This window comes from Balaenoptera acutorostrata, chromosome X (genome assembly GCF_949987535.1).
Source record: "Balaenoptera acutorostrata chromosome X, mBalAcu1.1, whole genome shotgun sequence".
Lineage (NCBI taxonomy): Eukaryota > Metazoa > Chordata > Mammalia > Artiodactyla > Balaenopteridae > Balaenoptera > Balaenoptera acutorostrata.
In genome coordinates, this window is record NC_080085.1 from 40994068 (window position 1) to 41012317 (window position 18250).

Below are 18250 nucleotides of genomic sequence, written 5' to 3' on the forward strand. Positions count from 1 at the left end.
AAAGTAGTCACATGGACGATGCTTAATTCTCCCAGAAATGATGTGTGACAACACATGCAAAGTGTTGCCAGTCAGGGAAGCTCACCCATGCCTAGGGGTCCAGAGATTTGACTGGAGGTCAGTCATGCAGGCATGCAGCGTCCACGTGACTCACTTTAGCTACTCGGTCTACAGCCCCCAGATGTCAAACTAATACAGCACAGCCGAGGGCCTCAGACATACAAAACAGGCCCTCACCATACGTCACACCACTAGCATGGACCACCTGGTCAGGTGGAACAGAGGTGCCTGGATTACAGAAATACCCTACTAGGCACAACACGCCAGGGTCTTTGTGGTGCTCTCCCAGGAGTGGGACAAGGACCAGTCTTCCCGAGACAGGCTTTTCCTTGGAACGTAAGGGCTTGAGTAACCTGGGCCTGCTGGGGTTACACTTTACAATGAATTTTAACTTAATTAGAGGCCTCACTGCCATTTAAAAAAATGTTTTCAGGGAATTTCTGGCGGTCCAGTGGTTAGGGCTCTGTGCTCTCACCGCCAAGGGCCCGGGTTCACTCCTGGGCCCTGGGCAAAAAAAGAAAGAAGTTTTCAGTGGTGACCCTGGGCAAGGCTGCTGGCGAAGGGGAGGGAAGCACACGGTGCAGGAAGGAGAGCATTGGCACCAGCACGCCCCCTAGTGTTGGGGAGAGGACAGCAGAAACTGCCACGGTAACCAAGCAGGACCCTATAGGCCTTCCAGGGACAGACCCCTCCCATGTCCTCCACCTGCTTCTCATCTGTAGAAACACTTTAGCCTCCTTGGTCTTCCCCAAGTTTCAAAGAATAATTTAATCAGAGAAGTGAGAAAATGCAGAAACAAAGGGAAACAGTCAAGCAAGACAAAATAATAGTTTAGCCATTAAACAAAGTCAAGGACCTTTAGTTCCTCCCCAAAGGCTATAGATAATACTCGGAGCCATATCCTGTGAGCTGTTTTGCAGATACTGAAACCCCCATCAGGTGGAAGACGTTAACTGCATGCTGACCACAAGCACAGAGACCCCAGACTGGTTGGAAGCAGAAGGCTGATGAGGTTGACTCCCCGATTACCTCACCACCAACCAATCAGAAGAATGTCCATGAGCTGATCACACATCCCACAACCTCCTGCCTCACTCTGTCTTTTAAAACCCTTCCCTGAAAGCCATCGGGGAGTTCAGGCCTTTTGAGCACTGGTTGCCTGGACTCCTTGCTTGGCGCCCTGCAGTACACGCTGTACTTTCCTTCACCACGACCTGGTGTCAGTACATTGGCTTTATGGGGTGTGGGTGAGTGGACCCAAGTTTGGTTTGGTAAAACCACCACTTACCAGGTGCCTGCCTTAGGACACATTCTGGGCTGGGGGCGCTAGAGATGTTCCTTTAAACAATCCTGACAGCCCGGTGGGATGTGTGGTCTTTAGCTATGACATAGAAGAGGCCCAACGGGCCGGTAAGTGGTGGAGCCAAGCCTTCTCTTCTATGGATCGGTAGATCCCTACAGCTGGGCGCAGTGTGGGCTGGAAGAACACCTGGGCATGTTTCTTGGTTCCTGGATGCCCAAGTCACACTAGCAGATGCTGGCACGGCATGAGCAACAACTGCACGCCCTTCGCCAGCCCCTTTTCCTTCTGTGAAAGCACTCATTCCTGCAGAGTCAGGATATGGGGAGCGTCTGACCAGGGCCAATGACCAGGTCTTTCTGCAGCTGGGGGTTTCTCTACCGTCCTCAGGACACTGTCATACTAACTCTATGAACTTTCTCCTGCCTCCTGACAGTGGTGTCAGAAAAACTTATCAGGTCACCTCTCTTCTGGAAATGAATAGGTTAGGATCCCTAAACCTGGCCAACATTTGAGAAGGTACGAAGAATCACAGTGGGGGGCAAGTCCCCAGTCACGTGCCTGACAGAAAACAGACCCTTCTCCCGGGACTTCTACACAAGACTGGGACAGAGGCACTTCCCAGGAGACCTCCAGGTTGTAGATTTGGGCAATGATTCATCCAACCAACCTGGGAATATCACACATGCCACCACCTCCTCAGAGGGGAAAGGGAAAGGCAGGGAGAAAGCAGTATGTTCAGGTGGAAGAGTAAATAAATGTATGTTGGATGCCATGACTGCTTTTGTCACTTGCTTCTCTCAACAGTGCCTGGCACCTGTTGGCTGTAGCACAGAAGGAATTGGGTGTACTGAGCCCAGACCCTGCCTTGCCCAGCCCAAGGAGTTCTGCTTGGTGACCAGGCAGGTACCACAAGCACACGGCACACACTTGGCCTCTTTCCCCAGACCCCGACGGGGAACAGAAAACTTTCCGCAAGGGCACTACAGGACTTTTAGCAGCCCTTGTTGCCACTGGCTGGCATCGTCAGACAAACAGCTCTCCCCCCACTTTATGCTGTGCTGTGCTTTCAAACCGGCAAAGCCCAGATTCTCCAAGGATCCCCAAGGTCCCAGAAACCGGAGCTCCTCGATTTATTTCAGGAGAATCAGGCATCATGGTTTCCTCCTCATTTGTGCATGCTGCCTGCCCTGCAGCCCACCTCCCAGCCCCTCCTCCATGCGGCTTCCCCGACTTAGCCTGAACCCTGCTCTCTGACCCCTGGCCTGAGACCAGAGCCCGGCTCCGACGGCTCCACCCCGCGCCCAAGATGGCCGCGCCCATGTGCCGCCGCGGAGGCAGCAGGCACGACTACCGGTTTCTTATTCTGAGGATCTAAAGAAAGAGGAGAGCGTGGCTTTGGAAGATGGAGGGGCGGGAACTCCCCCGGGAGCACAGCAACAAGGAGGCCCGGCCGCGCGGGAGAACGGACTGGGAGAGCGGGCCTCGGCCTCGGCCGCGGCGGACTCGGATCGCCACGACAGTCCGCGCGGAGCCCGCTCGCCTCCCGCCGCCCGAGACGCCTCCCCAGCCTCTCGTACGACTCGTCGCGGAAAATGCTCGCACGCTCTCGTCGCTCCATCTTACCTCAGAGGGAGCCACGTCAGAATCCTTTGTCCCCGAAAGGCGCCGTGTTGTTGCCCATTGGCTGTGTTGCCCCCCGCCCCCAAAGCCCGCTCCTGCGCGTGCACAGCGTTCGGGCTCCCGGGGCGACGGCGAGCGGAAGTGCTCTGCTGACCCCGAGGGCGGTGCGAGTTGACGCTTGCGGTTGTTATCTGCCCTGAGACCTCGGGTTCCAGGAGGTGGAGTAAGGGGAGGCGGAGCTGGGGATGGGCTGGATGGGGAGGTCGGAGGGGCCTTGGGCAATGAGGTCGCGCCCCTGGGGGGTTGAGTGACAGGGCCGTGGTGGTGAGGGGAGGGGGCGGGGCTACGGGGGTCAGCGAGTGATTGATCCATTGCTTGATTCATTCAGCGACCGTTTACTCAGTGCCTAGTAAATGCGGGGCACCCCTGTGTTTCACAGTAGTCTGTTCAGAATAGCCCTGTGAGTAGGTACTACGATGCTCTTTGTTTTACAGAGAGAAAGCAAGAACAGAAAGGCTGGGAAACCTAACCAAAGTCACACAGTAAAGTGGAGGGATCCTTTTTCTGTTTTCGTTTTTTCGGCATAACGCTTATGCCTTTCCAACAAACACACCCTAAATTTATCCCTTTGCTGACTCCCTGTCTCTCCCCTGCTAAGAGTATGGCTCCGCAAGATGGGGGAGCTCTGAAGTTTTGTTCACGTAGAACAGTAGAACCCGTAGAACAGTAGAACAGGCACACAGTAGGCCCTGACCTCTTGTTAAACGAATAAAAGCGGCAGAGCAGGCGGTCAGTTTCGTTCCAGAGCCCAGACCTTATCGGGGGGTAATTGAGCTCTTACTGAATGTCAATTCTTAAAACCAGAGTGAGGCACTGTGCCTTCTGGTGGCAAGGAAAACTTTGGGGTTTTCCTCAACTTGGCTCCATCATGGAGGTTGCTAATTGCATCGCCTGTGTGGTCATTGCCTTTCCAGGGTCAGGGTTCATAACTGAGCCCACGGCTCAGCAGCTTCAGACACCAGCTGATCTGCCATGGGCTTCCTTAGTTAGACTACAGAAGACCCAGTCTGAGGCCTCAGAAGGAGGTGCGCTCCCCGGGTCAGAGGCAGAGACATGGTCCTGAAGTGATGGTCCCAGCAGAGGTACCTTTGTCTTTGAATCCTTGGGTCCTGCCTCCTTAGAAATAAAATAGCTCCTCTGAGGGGAGTTGGAAGAGGAGCGCCAGCCCAGACCCCAGGGGCAGAGGGGGAAGGCTCACAGGACAGACCCAGATGCTCTGGTTAGAGGGAAGGGGCTCACAGGATAGCAGGTCCTAGAAGAACTGGACCTGCAGTGCCCTCTGTGCCTTCCTTCAGCTGAGAGAGAGCAAGGCTGACTCGGTGACTCCACTTCCAGCCACCATCAAGAGCTGTGTGATGGTGGTCAGTTGAACCCCTATTGGAGGAGAGGGATGAAAGTTACAGACGGATGGCGGGACGCTGCCCTGCTGTAGTGCCTGCAAAGGCAGGATCAGGCTGGAAAGATTGACTACCTGCCTCATGGGACTTTCTCCACTCCTGACACATTTGTGCACACACCATTATAGTTCCCTCTTGTGCCATGGGCTATTTTGTTTGTTTGTTTGTTTTTTGTTTTTGGCCGCCCCGCGCGGCATGCGGGATCTTAGTTCCCCAATCAGGGATCGAACCTGCGCCCCCTGCGGTGGAAGCACAGAGTCTTAACCACTGGACGGCCAGGGAAGTCCCCTGGGCTGTTTTTGGATTTGAGTCAGTCCCATAGTATAAACAACCCACTTACCTGTAGCAGAAATGTTGAATCTCCTCTACCCTGACTAGATGACCAAAGAGGTGTCTTTGGTTTCTGTGTGTCTGTGACATTTCAGCGTGGTCTCTAGGTAGGCCATCACCTAGCTCTGCTGCCTCTCATTTTGATGCTAGTAACTGGGTCTGGGAAGTGGCTCATCAAGCTCCATCTCGCTGAGCCCTGTTGTGCTGATCCTAAGGCAGGGATTGCTACGGTAGCAATGGTTAACAAAAGCTCCTTGCTGAAACTGTGTTTTGAACACCGCCAAATAAGGAAGAGCATGGCGATCAAATGGACATAATGGGAAATAAGGAAGTATTGGGGTGGGAACAGGGTGTTGGTGGCCCACGGAAGGGTGGAAGGAGCCTGGCGCAAGGTCAGTGGTTTCCAGCTCCATGTGGAACTGACCAATACCTGGCCCTTAACCTCCTTCTACACCCCTCCATTCCTCCCTCCTCGCCCCTCCCTTCTGCCCTGTGCTCAGCTCTGGTTTGTCTCCTTCCTCCAAACCACAGCAAGCTGTCCCTGTCCTCCAGACTTTGCTCAGGGTCTATCACCTCCAGGGCTCAGTGTGATAATAGGTGATTTGTAATCATTTCTCCTTTTTATTTTACTAGTAAATGATATTGTGAAAAATGAACAAATGCAAGTACATAAAAGAGGGAAGGTGGACTCACCACTGGAAGGTAAGCAGTGTCAACATTTTCATAAATGCTCTTCTGGACTGCTCTTCCTCAATAAATACATATTGCTTAACAAAGGAGATCGCACTGCACTTGCTTTGTGGTAACCTACTTTTAAATATGTTAAGAGATGAGAACAGGATTGCATTGCATTTTTAAAGCCCATGTGGTCTTTCCCACATTGTGTGTCTAATGTTTGATCTGAGTCCCCTTTGCTGGAGGTTTAGTTGCTTCCAAATTGTTGAATGGTGGAAACACCTACAGTTAACATCCTTGTTGCCTGTGCTTATTTATGATTGCCTTTTTATGATACATTTCCAGGCATAGAATTCCTGAGAGAAAGGAGATGTCAGGTTGTTAATGGCTTCCGAGGAGATGTCTTTAAACACAAGTCATAAATCTGTCCAGGAAGAGAAAATAAATTCACGTGGAAAACCCACAGGATGTTAGCCGTGTCCCAGGGGAACAGGCTGGAGCTACCAGGCCACGTGTCCAGATCATCACCCGCTGTGGGGCAAGAGTGATTGTTATTAAGCTGGTGATGGTGGTCTCATGGCTGTAGGCACTGATCTCGACCCTCCTAATTCTGCCTTCGTAGATCTCCATCCTTTGTCAGGGCAGAGCCAGATGGCCGTGTCCCAGGTGAGTTCCTAATTTACCCCCTACTTTGTTTCCAGTGAATTTGAGGCAGCAATTAGGAAATTATATTGCAGCCTTGAAAAATCTGTCAGTACCCCTCGGCTCTGGCTGTTTTCTGTTCAACCTGTCATCCACCTCAGATTCTCCAATCCTTCCCCTCCCCAGCAAAAAAAAAAAAAAAAAAAAAAAAGGTGGGGGTAGAATGAAAGACACCTCTCAACTACTTCCCTTTGGGAACTGCACTTCCTCTTTTCATTCTCAGAGAAGATTGTTTACATACATAGACTTACCTTCCTTCCAGTTCACTTTTTCCTTTTTAATTAGGGAAAATAAGGAAAGTAAATCGATGCTTAATGTTTTAAAATGCATATAAAAATAGTAGCCCAATCATCTGTATTCCTTCTCCACCCAGTACCTCATTCTTCCTCAGAGATGCCCACTTTTAACATTTTGATGATAAGGCACTGTAGATGCATTTACATCAGTGTAATTAAGTGAAAATAGACGTATGTGTAACATGTTTTTGCACAAATGCCATCACATTCCCATACCCATCTTGCTTTCCCCACATGATTATATCCTGGGTGTTGTTTCTCATCAATACAGAAAGATTATTTCAGTTCCTATTTCGTGGTATGGATGTATCATTTAACTATTTCTCTATTCGTAGATATTGGGGTTTTTATTCATTTTTTTTTTACTATTATAAACAGTGCCTCATGAACAGCTTTCTTTGTATCTATAAGCTCAGTAGTATAAGTGTTGTGGAGGGTTCACATGGAAATCAGATTGCTGAATAAAAGCCTGGAAAATTGGATCACAGAAATTATCTGGTCTTCGAAAATTAATGAAAGTAGTAATTATGAAGGATTTGGGAGTACAAATTTAAATGTAAGATGAAAAGGCACCCAATTCATTTTATGAAGCCACTTAAATTTGATGAAGATACTACAAAAAAGAAAATTATAGACCAGCTTCGCTTAAGAATATGAATGCCCAAAATTTTAAAATATTCTGCATAGAACAGTAATAAATTGAATTACACATTTTTTAAAGTAATGCATGCACAGGGTAAAAATTTCAAGCAAAAGCTTTGTTCAAGAAAAGGTAAAAAATAATTCTCCCTCTCACTCTGTCCCCATGTCTCCTTCTTCAGTGTTTCATACATTCTTCCAGAGATAATGTATGCATCTCTATCTAGATATATGAATCTCTTAAAAACATTTTTTTTTACAAATTAAAACACATTCTGGTCCTTGTCTTAATGATCATTCCATTGCAGTTGTACATAGCTTATCCCAGGGATTCTGAACTGTGGAACTATCGCCATCTTGGGCCAGATTATTCTTTGTTGTTTGGGACGGTCCTGTGCATTTTAGCATGTATAGCAGCATCCCCAGCCTCTATCCGCTAGATGCCAGTAGCACTCCCTCCCCCAGTTTTGACAACCAGAATGTCTCCCAACATTGCCAAATGTCTCCTGGGGGACAAAATTACACAAGGTTTCAAACCAGTGGTCTACCTTATTTACAAAAATAGCCACTTGATATTCTACTGGATGGAAATGCCATTTATTATTTACCTTTCTCCTAGTGATGTATATTTAGGATATTTCTAGGCTTTTGCTACCATAAACAACATAGCAGTGAATATCCATGTACATTCCAGTTGTATGCATGTGAGTATAGCTTTCTAGAAGTGACATTTCTAGGTTAGTGGCTACACACATTTTGAATTTTGATTTAAGATTGTCAAATTGCCCTCCAAATAGCATGTAGCCGTTTGTACTCCTGGCAGCAGTATGATGCCTTTTCCCATAAACAGGCAATCACAGTGATTTTTGCCATTGTGAGGGGAAAAAAGAGTGGTGCATTTTAATTTGCATTTCTTGAATTGAGTGTCTGTTCATATTTTTAAATGCCATTTGCACTTTTTCCTTTCAGATGATTATTCTAAGTTGTTTGCCCATTTTTCTCTTGGGTGTGGAATTACTTTGATTGCTGATTGCTAGCTCTTTATGTTAACTTAATAAGTAAATTAGACCTCTATCATGTATGTTGTAAATATTTTTTCATGGTTTCTCATTTGACTGGGTTTACGTATCTTGAAGAGTAGACACTTAAATTTTTAAAATGTGGTCTAATTTCACAATCTTTAGTGGCTTCTAGATTTCATGTATTGCTTCAAAAGGTTTTTGTGAGTCAAGATTATAAAAATGTCATTTCAGTTATGGGGAAAGGAGTGGTTAATGAATGATGGTAGCACAACTGAGTTTCCATCTGGATGGAAACAAAGCTAGACTCTTCTACATCATATGAAAGTAAAATGCCAGATTGATTAAAGAACTACATATATATTTGAGAAATTAGATGAAAATTTAAGAGGATATTTCTGTAACCTTGCTCAATGCAAGAAATATTTTTAATGAAATACAAAACCCAGAAACCATACAGAGAAAGACTGTCAGATTAGACTGCATTAAAATGTTAAAATCTGTACAGTCAAAAGACATTTGAGGCTGAAAGGCAGTGCATATGATACACAGAGGATTTATATACAGAAAATGCAAACTGATGATACAAAAAAGACCAAAACTGTGATAGAAAAATAGAAAGATAGTACAGGCAATCCAAAAAAAAAAGGGGTGATGCCATAAGGGAAGATGTTTACCTTTTCCTTATGGCTCATTTTTATTCCTCCTTTTCTGTTGCATTCCAGCAAATGAAACCAGTCTTGTCCCTTCTACTAACTGTTTGCCTTCCAGGTGGAAGTGTGTGTGTATGTCTGTGTGTGTGTGGGTGTGGGTGTACAAAAAAACCCAAAATTTTTGCACGGGTTGTTTTTAATGAAAATATGCTCCTACTATGCATACTCTGCTTTTTTTCATTTAACAAAAATATATCAGACATCCTTTCATGTCAACCAGTTTTTTTTGATTTTTTTAAAAATTAATTAATTTATTATTTATTTTTGGCTGTGTTGGGTCTTAGTTTCTGTGCGAGGGCTTTCTCTAGTTGAGGCAAGCGGGGGCCACTCTTCATCGCGGCGCGCGGGCCTCTCACTGTCACGGCCTCTCTTGTTGCGGAGCACAGGCTCCAGACGCGCAGGCTCAGCAGTTGTGGCTCACAGGCCTAGTTGCTCCGCGGCATGTGGGATCTTCCCGGACCAGGGCTCGAACCCGTGTCCCCTGCACTGGCAGGCAGATTCTCAACCACTGCGCCACCAGGGAAGCCCTTTGTCAGCCAGTTTTTATAATGGCCATTTTAGAGTATAGCCATAACAATTCATTTAACCACTCTGTCATCAACCCAGTCCAGATGCAGCTTGTTGACTGTCAGGGTTCATTCTTATCAGAAGCAATGTTGCCTGGTGATATAGCTGTCATGCCACCATTATTAGATTCCCAGGAACACAGGACATTGAGGGTCATCTCCCCTTACTTTTTGCTAATACAAATAATGCTGCCTTGACCATCCTTATGGCCATATAAATATTTCAGTAGGATAGAGTCCTGGTTAAAATATGAGAAAAAAATGTAATAGGTACTGCCAAACTACCTGTCAACCAGCCTTCTGTGAGAGTCCTCATGTTCCTATATGAGGACCAGTGGCTCATGAACAGTGAGCCACTCGTGAACAGTGGCTCTTCTCTATCGTTTGAATGTTTACCAACCTTATAAGTAAAAGACAGTATCTTACTGTTTAATTAGCATGTATTTGAACTTTAATGAGGTTTACAATCTATTTGTATGTTTATGCTTATATTTTTGTTGCTATGAATCTTTTGTCCATTCTACTGAGTTGTCTTTTCTTAACTGACATCAAAAAGTCTAGGGTAACAATCCTAGAAAGGGCACTGCTGCATTAAAGAGTATTTGCAACATACATTTTGAGGTATATTAACCTGTTGCTCCACCCCCTCCCCCCGAAGGCAATAAATAGTTTATCACTTCTTTGGTGTTTTTCTACACACTTGACTGCAGTAGGTATTATCAACCTGTTTAATGTTTAAGAAGCTGAAGGGTATAAATAAGTTCTGGAGATCTAATGCCCAGCATAGTGATTATAGTCAACAGTACTGTACTATAAACTTCAAAGTTGCCAAGAGACTAGATCTTAATTGTTCTCACTACAAAAAAGAAATGGTAATTGTGTGACGTGATAGAGGTGTTAGCTAATGCTGCTGGACTGGTGGTAATCATACTGCAAAATATAAATGTATCAAATCAACACATTGTACATCTTAAACTTACACAATGTTATACGTTAATTATATGTCAATAAGAAAAAGAATCTGAAGGGTGATAAATAGTATACTATTATAAATTTATTTCACATTCCTCCAGTTATACTGTATTAGGTTGTGGTTTCTTAAAGATTTGTTAGAATTTTAGTGTATGAAGGAAATTAGATCATTGTTATGTAGCTTACAAATATTTTTACCACTTTGATACTGATGTTTGAGAATTTAAAAAATTATTTTCTTTCTGCTATTTAGAAATTTCTAATGTCTAGGTAATCAAGTTTGCCAGTCTTTAGCTATATGTCTTCTGAATTTGGGGATGGCTTAGAAAGACTTTTGCCACTCTAGAATTATAAAAACTTTCAACTAGTAATTTTATGGTCATCCTGCATACATTTAAATCTCTGACATATCTGTAATTTATTTTGGAGTTCGGAGTGAGATAGCTAATGCAGCTTTATGGTATGCTTTTTCCCTGCATAAATACCTAGCCAGATTTTGCTAATGACTTCTTTTCTACAGCGATTTGAGATACTTTCATTCTGAACGAAATTCTGACCCTGTGTGTGTAGGATCTGTTAGTGGTTTTTAACTTTCTTCATTGTCATTACTGAAACATAACACTAAGTATAGCATGAATAAAATTCTTCCTCCTCATTAGGGAAATCTGACCTTGAGTTAACCTGGTTTTAGCTTTGTGTCCCTGGAAACCCAATAATGGTGGGATGACAGCTGTATTACCAGGCATTGTTACTTAGGATCAAAATGACTCTTTTCTTTCCTTTTTAATCTGTACAAATCAAGCATGTTATTTATATAGCAAGGAAGCACTCATTTATTCTCCATTTAAATACCAGACTTGAGATTTAAGATCACGTTTGGCAGTGTACTGCAGGATGCTAAATAAGACTTCACTCATACCACTTCGGATTTCTTGATATCTTGTTACGTTTTCCATCATCCACTGGAACAATTAGTTCAGCTTCCTTAACCTAAACTCGAAGCTTCCCGGATATAAAAGCCAAAATGACTCTTGATTGGTAAACAAACTGCACCTGGACTGGGAGGACGGTGAATAACTGAAAATAGCTGGTAGGAAGCCACCGATTTGGGTTTTCCTGAGTCCAGTGTAACTCTCATAACTGGGCATGTCCTTTGCCAGGACCTTGGAAGATGTGCCCAGGGGCCTGTTACAAGAGATACTGGTACATGGAGCAGCTTCCGGCTTCTAAGCCAGATACTGCCTGGACTCGCCAGTGTGGCCCTGTTCCCAGGCACCTCAGGCGGGCAGGGGCAGGTTGAGCTACTGGATTGTACTGAGAACTCCTCTTGCTGGCGTCACTGCCCTTTGGCCCACTGTTTCCTGTCTCGCTCTGCAAAGCTGAGTAAACTGGTGCCACATATGGCCCATGGGGGCCTTGTGGGTGCAAAATGTCTCCTTGAATTTAAGGCCACCAAGGGTGGGTGGGACAGGATGGGATCCAGAATGTAAATAGGTGGATTATTGCTCTCGGATAGGAATCCAGGCACTTAGAGAAGTAAATTCTTATTTGGTGGTGATAAGATCAAATACAGACCTTTCCTTTTTTACCTCAATCTGCTGACCAGGCCAGATACAGTCCTGTTGTTTGACTCATGATTGATTGGATAATCCGCACTGCTGGTCATGATTGAGTAGCTGTGTTTCGAACTGTTTGTTCTAGATCTACATCCCCTTCAAAGCCTTCTCTGTCAGCCCTAAGCAGAACTGACTTCTCCCTCTTCTGGGTTCCCTGCCCTACCTCTGCCATTGCCTCCTTCCTTTCCTACCGCCCTTTCATGTATGAGTTTGTAAGTGTTGTTTTTCTCCCTCTATTAGACTAGACTGTATGTAGCTCCTTCAATTCAGGAGGTGTTTGTTTTTATTAACCTTTACATCCTTAGAACTTATCAGCTTGGTCTCCAGTCAATAAATATGTGTTGGAAGAATGAATTTCCAGGGTAAGATATTTCTAACACTCGATCTCTTTCCCCATAGAGTTTAAAATAATTTTAGTTACATAAGCACCCTATATACTATACTATGTCAAATTGTGGATGGTGAACAGCGTAAGAACAATTACGTAGAGAAAGGCAATGCAGTGTCTAAAAAGTGCGTGCAGAAACCAGACTGAATGGACTTTAATCCTTAATTCCTACCTGTGTGACCCTGGGCAGGTGACCTAACGCTCTGTGAGCCTTCCTGTCCTCATCTGTCAGGGTTCTCCTGCGTGGTGGGGAGGACTGAAATCTTTCTACGTGTGAAGGACGTAGGATGGGCACAGAATGGGCACTTGGTGTAACATACTGTCTCCGTCCACAAGCCAATCACTGGGCTAAAGAGGAATGTGCTGTTGCAGGAAATGTTAACCTTCAGGGATGTGTTTGTGGACTTCACCCTGGAGGAGTGGCAGCAGCTGGACACCACTCAGAAGAACCTCTGCAGGGATGTCATGCTGGAGAACTACAGCCACCTGGTCTCCATGGGTGAGGGACCCTCCACAGGGTGACTGGAACGCACCCCCTCATGTCTCCCTCTCTCTCGGCTGCTACAGCTCAGGGGCGTCTGGGCCCTGAATGAGTCGGGTCTCAGGCTCACGGTCAAGAATTCATAATGGCGTTTGCACCCTGCACAGGATGTCCGTGCTCTCACCTTCTCTGTGGATGGTCTGCACTGAGGGCCCGCTAGCTGGGCTCACGGGGCAGTCACCGAGGCCAGACCATCTCTGCCCTGCAAGGATGGGCCTCGGTTCTGGAATGCCTCATGTGTCAATAACAAAGTCCTCTGTCATTTCCCCTCAACAGGATTCCTCATGGCCCAACCAGGTAGGATCTTCAGGTTGGGACAAGGAGAAGAGGAGGCCAGGATGGCAGCTGGAGAAAGCCCAACACGGAGGTGTCCAGGTGAGCCTGCGCCGGGCCAGTAGGGCCATGGCGAGGGGACCCGGTGGGTCAGGGAGAGCTTGGCCTCGGGGGCGCGCCCAGGAGTTCTCAGAAACCCCAGACTTGGGGGCACAATTCGGGTCTGATGGAACGAGCTGCTGTGATATCCACACGATGCCCCACCTGCTGCCCCTCTGCAGCCCCTTGTTCTTGGGGTTCAGACAGAGGCAGCCACTGCTGTTCTGTAGATCCCGTCTCCACCTTCCAGCGTCTGGGTGGCTAGGGAGACGTGCCCAGCCTTGTCTCCTTCCTCCTCCCTCTCCTTTCTGGAAGCTGTTTGGACTTTCCCCCTCTCTTGGGCATTTGTGTGTTCATCAGAGACAAGCAGATGGAGGGGTGATGTTTCCTCTTTCCTTGGCATACTGTGGGCCCTCGAAGTCTGAAACGCGGAGTCTTTAACCTCAGGGAAATTATCCTACCTGGTTTACTGGAGTTGGGATGGACAAAAAAGCTTTGCTAGTGACCTTCAGCTCTACCAGGCAAGTGAGAATGGTCTCATAGAGATTGTCCTCCAATATTTATAATGATATAATATCAATCCTATACAAACCCTTTAGGAAAATAAGGAGGAAAAAATTCCCAGCAAGTTTTTTAGACCAGCATTACCCTGACACCTGACCAAGAAATTAAAGGGAAAGAAAAGTACAGACCAATAAATTTCATGAATATTGATGTACAAACCCTTAACAAAATATTTAGCAAATGGAATCCAATAATATTTGAAAATGAATGCAAGGTTAACATTCCGAGTTCAATTTAATTAAATATATTAACAGAATAAAGGCAAAAACATATGATCATCTCAATGGCTACAGGTAAATAATATGGCAAAATTAATATGTTCATGATAAAAAAAACCTTAATAAACTAGGAATAGAAAGGAACTTCCCCAATCTGTTAAAGGGCATCTACAAAACGCCAATATCATATTGAATGGTACAAGCCTAAACACTTTCTCTCAAGCTCATTAATTCTTTCCTTGGCTGTAATGAGTCTATGATGAGCCTGGCATCCCTAGGAGTAAGATTGATGGGTGCCAACAGAATTGCTGTTTAATATTACAATCAGAAAAAGGCAAGATTTGGGAATTCCCTGGCCTAACCAGGGACTAACCACTGGACTCCGCACTTCCATTGCAGAGGGCTCGAATTCGATCCCTGGTCGGAGAACTAAGATCCTGCAAGCCAGGTGGTACGGCGAAAAAAAAGAAAAAAAAAGAAGGCAAGATTCAAAGAGAGGAGTCTGAGGGCAAATGCTTCATTAAAAAGTGAGGGTCCCTTGCTGAGTTCCCAGACCTGAGCCAAATTTTAGATCTGGAACCAATTGTCTAGAGAGGTGCCCACGTCCCTCATAGGAAGAACCCTACAACAGTGTAGCAAACATAGAATACTTTCCTTAGTCCCTTCCCAAAGGAACCTATGGCCATTTATCTGGGTGACTATAGTCACTGGGGAAAAGGGAATATTTTTAGGACTACTGGACACAGCTTTCTGAGTTGACATTAATACCCAGACATACAAAGCATAACCATGGCCCTCCTGTTAAGAGTGGGGGCTTACTGGGTACAGGTGTTACACTGAGTCCGGGCTTAAACCTGATTCACAGTGGCCCATTGCACATGCAGACCCACCCAGTGGTGATTTCCTCAGTCTCCTAGTGTATAATTGGAATTCATATACTTAGAAGTTGGACCATTTACTACCTCTCTCCTCACCTGTAAAGTTTGTTAGCTGATAATTTATGTAACAGTATTTAGTGGTTACAGAGTAAAGAACTATGGAGATAACTTATTTTTATCCAAAAAAATCACATACAGATATTACAATCACAGGATACCCATTTTTAAGATGCAAAACATATACTCAAAACCATACACTCAGACAACCACATGGAAAAGGAATAGGGAATACCTAGACATATGTGAAAATGGGGTCATTTTAAGAAGAGAATGGTGTCATATATTAAAGACAAAGCTGAATGGGAAAATGGATTGGAAGACAGAATCAAGTATGCACAAGATCATTTTATTGGTAGTTTCTGCAGACGACATTTAAAAAATTAAAAAATCAATAATCCTACCACTCCAGTGATAATCTGGATAATCTGCTTAATAATTTGGTGTATTTCCTTCCGAGCTTTTTGTTCTGTGTCTACCTATACACACACACCTAAAGCAGATACAAATATAAAACAAATATATTTGTATACACATATATGTGCAAATAATTTTACTCAGCATAAAACTGCTATTTTTCTGCCATCCAGAATCACTGATATAATGGTGCATTATCCATCCTTGATGTATTTTTTTATAATGTAAATTATGTGGTACATTATGTTTTTTCACTTAGCCAATTACCATGAACATTTCCCCAAATCCTCAAACATGAGAAAATTTTTAATTAGTGCATACTATTCTATCTTATTGATATGTCAGTTTTTAATCAATTGACTATTAGATATTCAATTTATTTTTTTTCTATTTTAAATAATATTATGTTCAGGGAGATAAGCTGAACATTATTGACTAATAAAATGAGGCATAAATGTAACCATAAAATGATTACCCTTAAATATTAAGTTGTAAGCACTGTTCCTAAGTGAGGTGTGCCAAAGCTTAATATATGCCTTTTCTGTAAGGGGTTTGCATTTCTGCACTGAAAGTGCTGATGAATATGTGTAAGACCTCCTGTTTGAGCTCCTTTGTTTCAGGGATCATAATGACTCATCCTCTGTCACACCACTTAAGGAAGCAATTTTTCTATTTTGTTTAAGAAGTAAACTGGGAGTTTGCCCTAGCTAGAATTAATAATTTTTGCTTTATATTTTTCTTTCAAAAATGTCATCCACTACTCCACAGTGAACATATCTTGATGACTGCTTGTTTGCAACCTCTGCACCTTTCACACAAAATGTGTGGTATAGACTATGGAACATATTTCTCTCATAATTTCTAACATAGTTTTCTAAACTCATTAAATTCTTTGTTTTTCCTCAGCATAAATACTCTGATAGGCAAGGACATTTAAATTCTTTCTAAAGTCTTTTCCACATCAATATATTCACAGTTTTGCCACTTATGAATTCTCTGGTATACAGTTCTCTACTTGTGTAAGAATTCTGGGTGAAAAATTGATCACATTTATTATATGCTTCTGGAATTATACTTTTGTGCCTTTTATTAAGTTAAATGAACATTAAGTAATATATGAAGAGTTTTTGACATTTTTTGATATATATAAGGTTACTCCCCAGGATGAATTGATATATAATATAATGAGGTGTAACTAGTGAAATTATCTCACACTAAAGTATATTAATAGGTTTTCTCTCCTGTATGACTTTTCTGATGTTTAATGAGAGTTGACTTCCCACTGAAGGCTTTGCCACATTCTCTGCATTCATAAGGTTTCTCTCCTGTATGAGTTCTGTGATGTACAATGAGAGTTGATTTCACACTGAAGGCTTTGCCACATTCACTACATTCATAGGATTTTTCTCCTGTATGAATTCTCTGATGTTTAATGAGAGTTGACTTCCTACTGAATGCTTTCCTACAGTCACTGCATTCATAGGGTCTCTCTCCTGTATGAATTCTCTGATGTTTAGTCAGTGGTGACTTTTCACTGAAGGCTTTCCCACATTCATTGCATTTATAGGGTTTTTCTCCTGTATGAGTTCTGTGATGTACAATAAGGGTTGACTTCTCACCAAATGCTTTCCCACATCTTCTGCATTCATAAGGTTTCTCTCCTGTATGAGTTCTATGATGGACAGAGAGGTGTGATTTTCCACTGAAAGTCTTCCCACACATGCTGCATTCATAGGGTTTCTCTCCTGTATGAACTCTCTGATGAACAGAAAGGTGTGACTTTCCCCTGAATCCTTTTCCGCATTTACTGCACTCATAAGGTTTCTCTTTTGTATGAGTTCCCTGATGTTTAATGGGGGTGGGCGTCTCATCAAAGGCTTTCCCATGTTTATTGCACTCAGGTTTCTCACCTGTATGAGTCCTTTGATGTGTAAGGCTGGATTTACCACATTTGATAGCTTCATAAAATGCTTGTCTAATGTGTGTTTTTTCATGTCTAATTAGGTGATACGAACTCTTAAAAACTTTTGCACATTCACCACATACAAATGGTTTCTCTCCTGTATGAGTTCGCTGATGTTTAATCAGAGTTGACTTCTGGATAAATGTTTTCCCACATTCACTGCATTCATATGGCTTCTCCCCTGTATGAGTCCTCTGGTGTGCAATGAGGGTTCACTTCTGGCTGAAGGTTTTTGCACATTCACAGCATTCATAAGGTTTCTCTCCAGTGTGAATTCTCTGATGTACAACAAGGTTTGCTTTCTGGATAAACACTTTTCCACATTCAGAACATTTATAGAATTTCTCCCCAGTTTGAATTCTTGGACTTTTATTAAGGGCTTGCTTATGGTGGAGGGCTTTTCCATGTTCATTAGGCTCAAAGAATTTCTCTCCAGGTTGAGCTTTATCATCAAGATTAGAATGGAAGCATAATTTCCAATATGCCTTACATTCATCATATTTCTTTCTTACATAGCTTCTACTTTGACTAAGAAAATTTAAATTATGTTTTGAACACTTTCCCCATGAATCATATTTAGGGAGTCTTTGTCTTACAGAAACAAAGTTTGTGCTTGGATAAATGATTTTTCTGTATGTTATGAATTCTTGGCCACTTCCATCCTTCAGTGTTTCCTTATCAATGCATGCAGCTTGCCAGAGAGGTTTGTCTTGGCTTTCCTTGTGATTATTTATCAGGTTACCAACTTGCCAGAATTCTAGGGAAAAAATGCAGTGAATCATCAAACTTGTAAATATTTCTACTATAATGTTATGGCATAAAATTAATTCATAAATGCCCTGCTGTGAACTCCTATTAATGGACCTGAGCTGATGTGGATGAAC

General features: G+C 43.7%; 1 protein-coding gene and 1 long non-coding RNA gene across 9 annotated transcripts in view; both read right to left on the reverse strand.

Moving 5' to 3' along the window:
- Window positions 1-3125, reverse strand: part of LOC102998820 (uncharacterized) — a 122965-nt gene extending 119840 nt beyond the window's left edge. For all 8 annotated transcript variants that reach the window (XR_009006723.1, XR_009006724.1, XR_009006725.1 and 5 more), the window contains exon 1: window positions 2987-3125. This is a non-coding gene — a long non-coding RNA (uncharacterized LOC102998820). The remainder of the gene's footprint in view (window positions 1-2986) is intronic.
- Window positions 3126-14134: 11009 nt separating this feature from the next.
- Window positions 14135-18250, reverse strand: part of ZNF674 (zinc finger protein 674) — a 29979-nt gene continuing 25863 nt past the window's right edge. The window contains 1 exon segment of the mRNA XM_057538740.1: window positions 14135-18123. Coding sequence (XP_057394723.1) covers window positions 16628-18123 — 1496 coding nt within the window. The 3' untranslated portion in view covers window positions 14135-16627.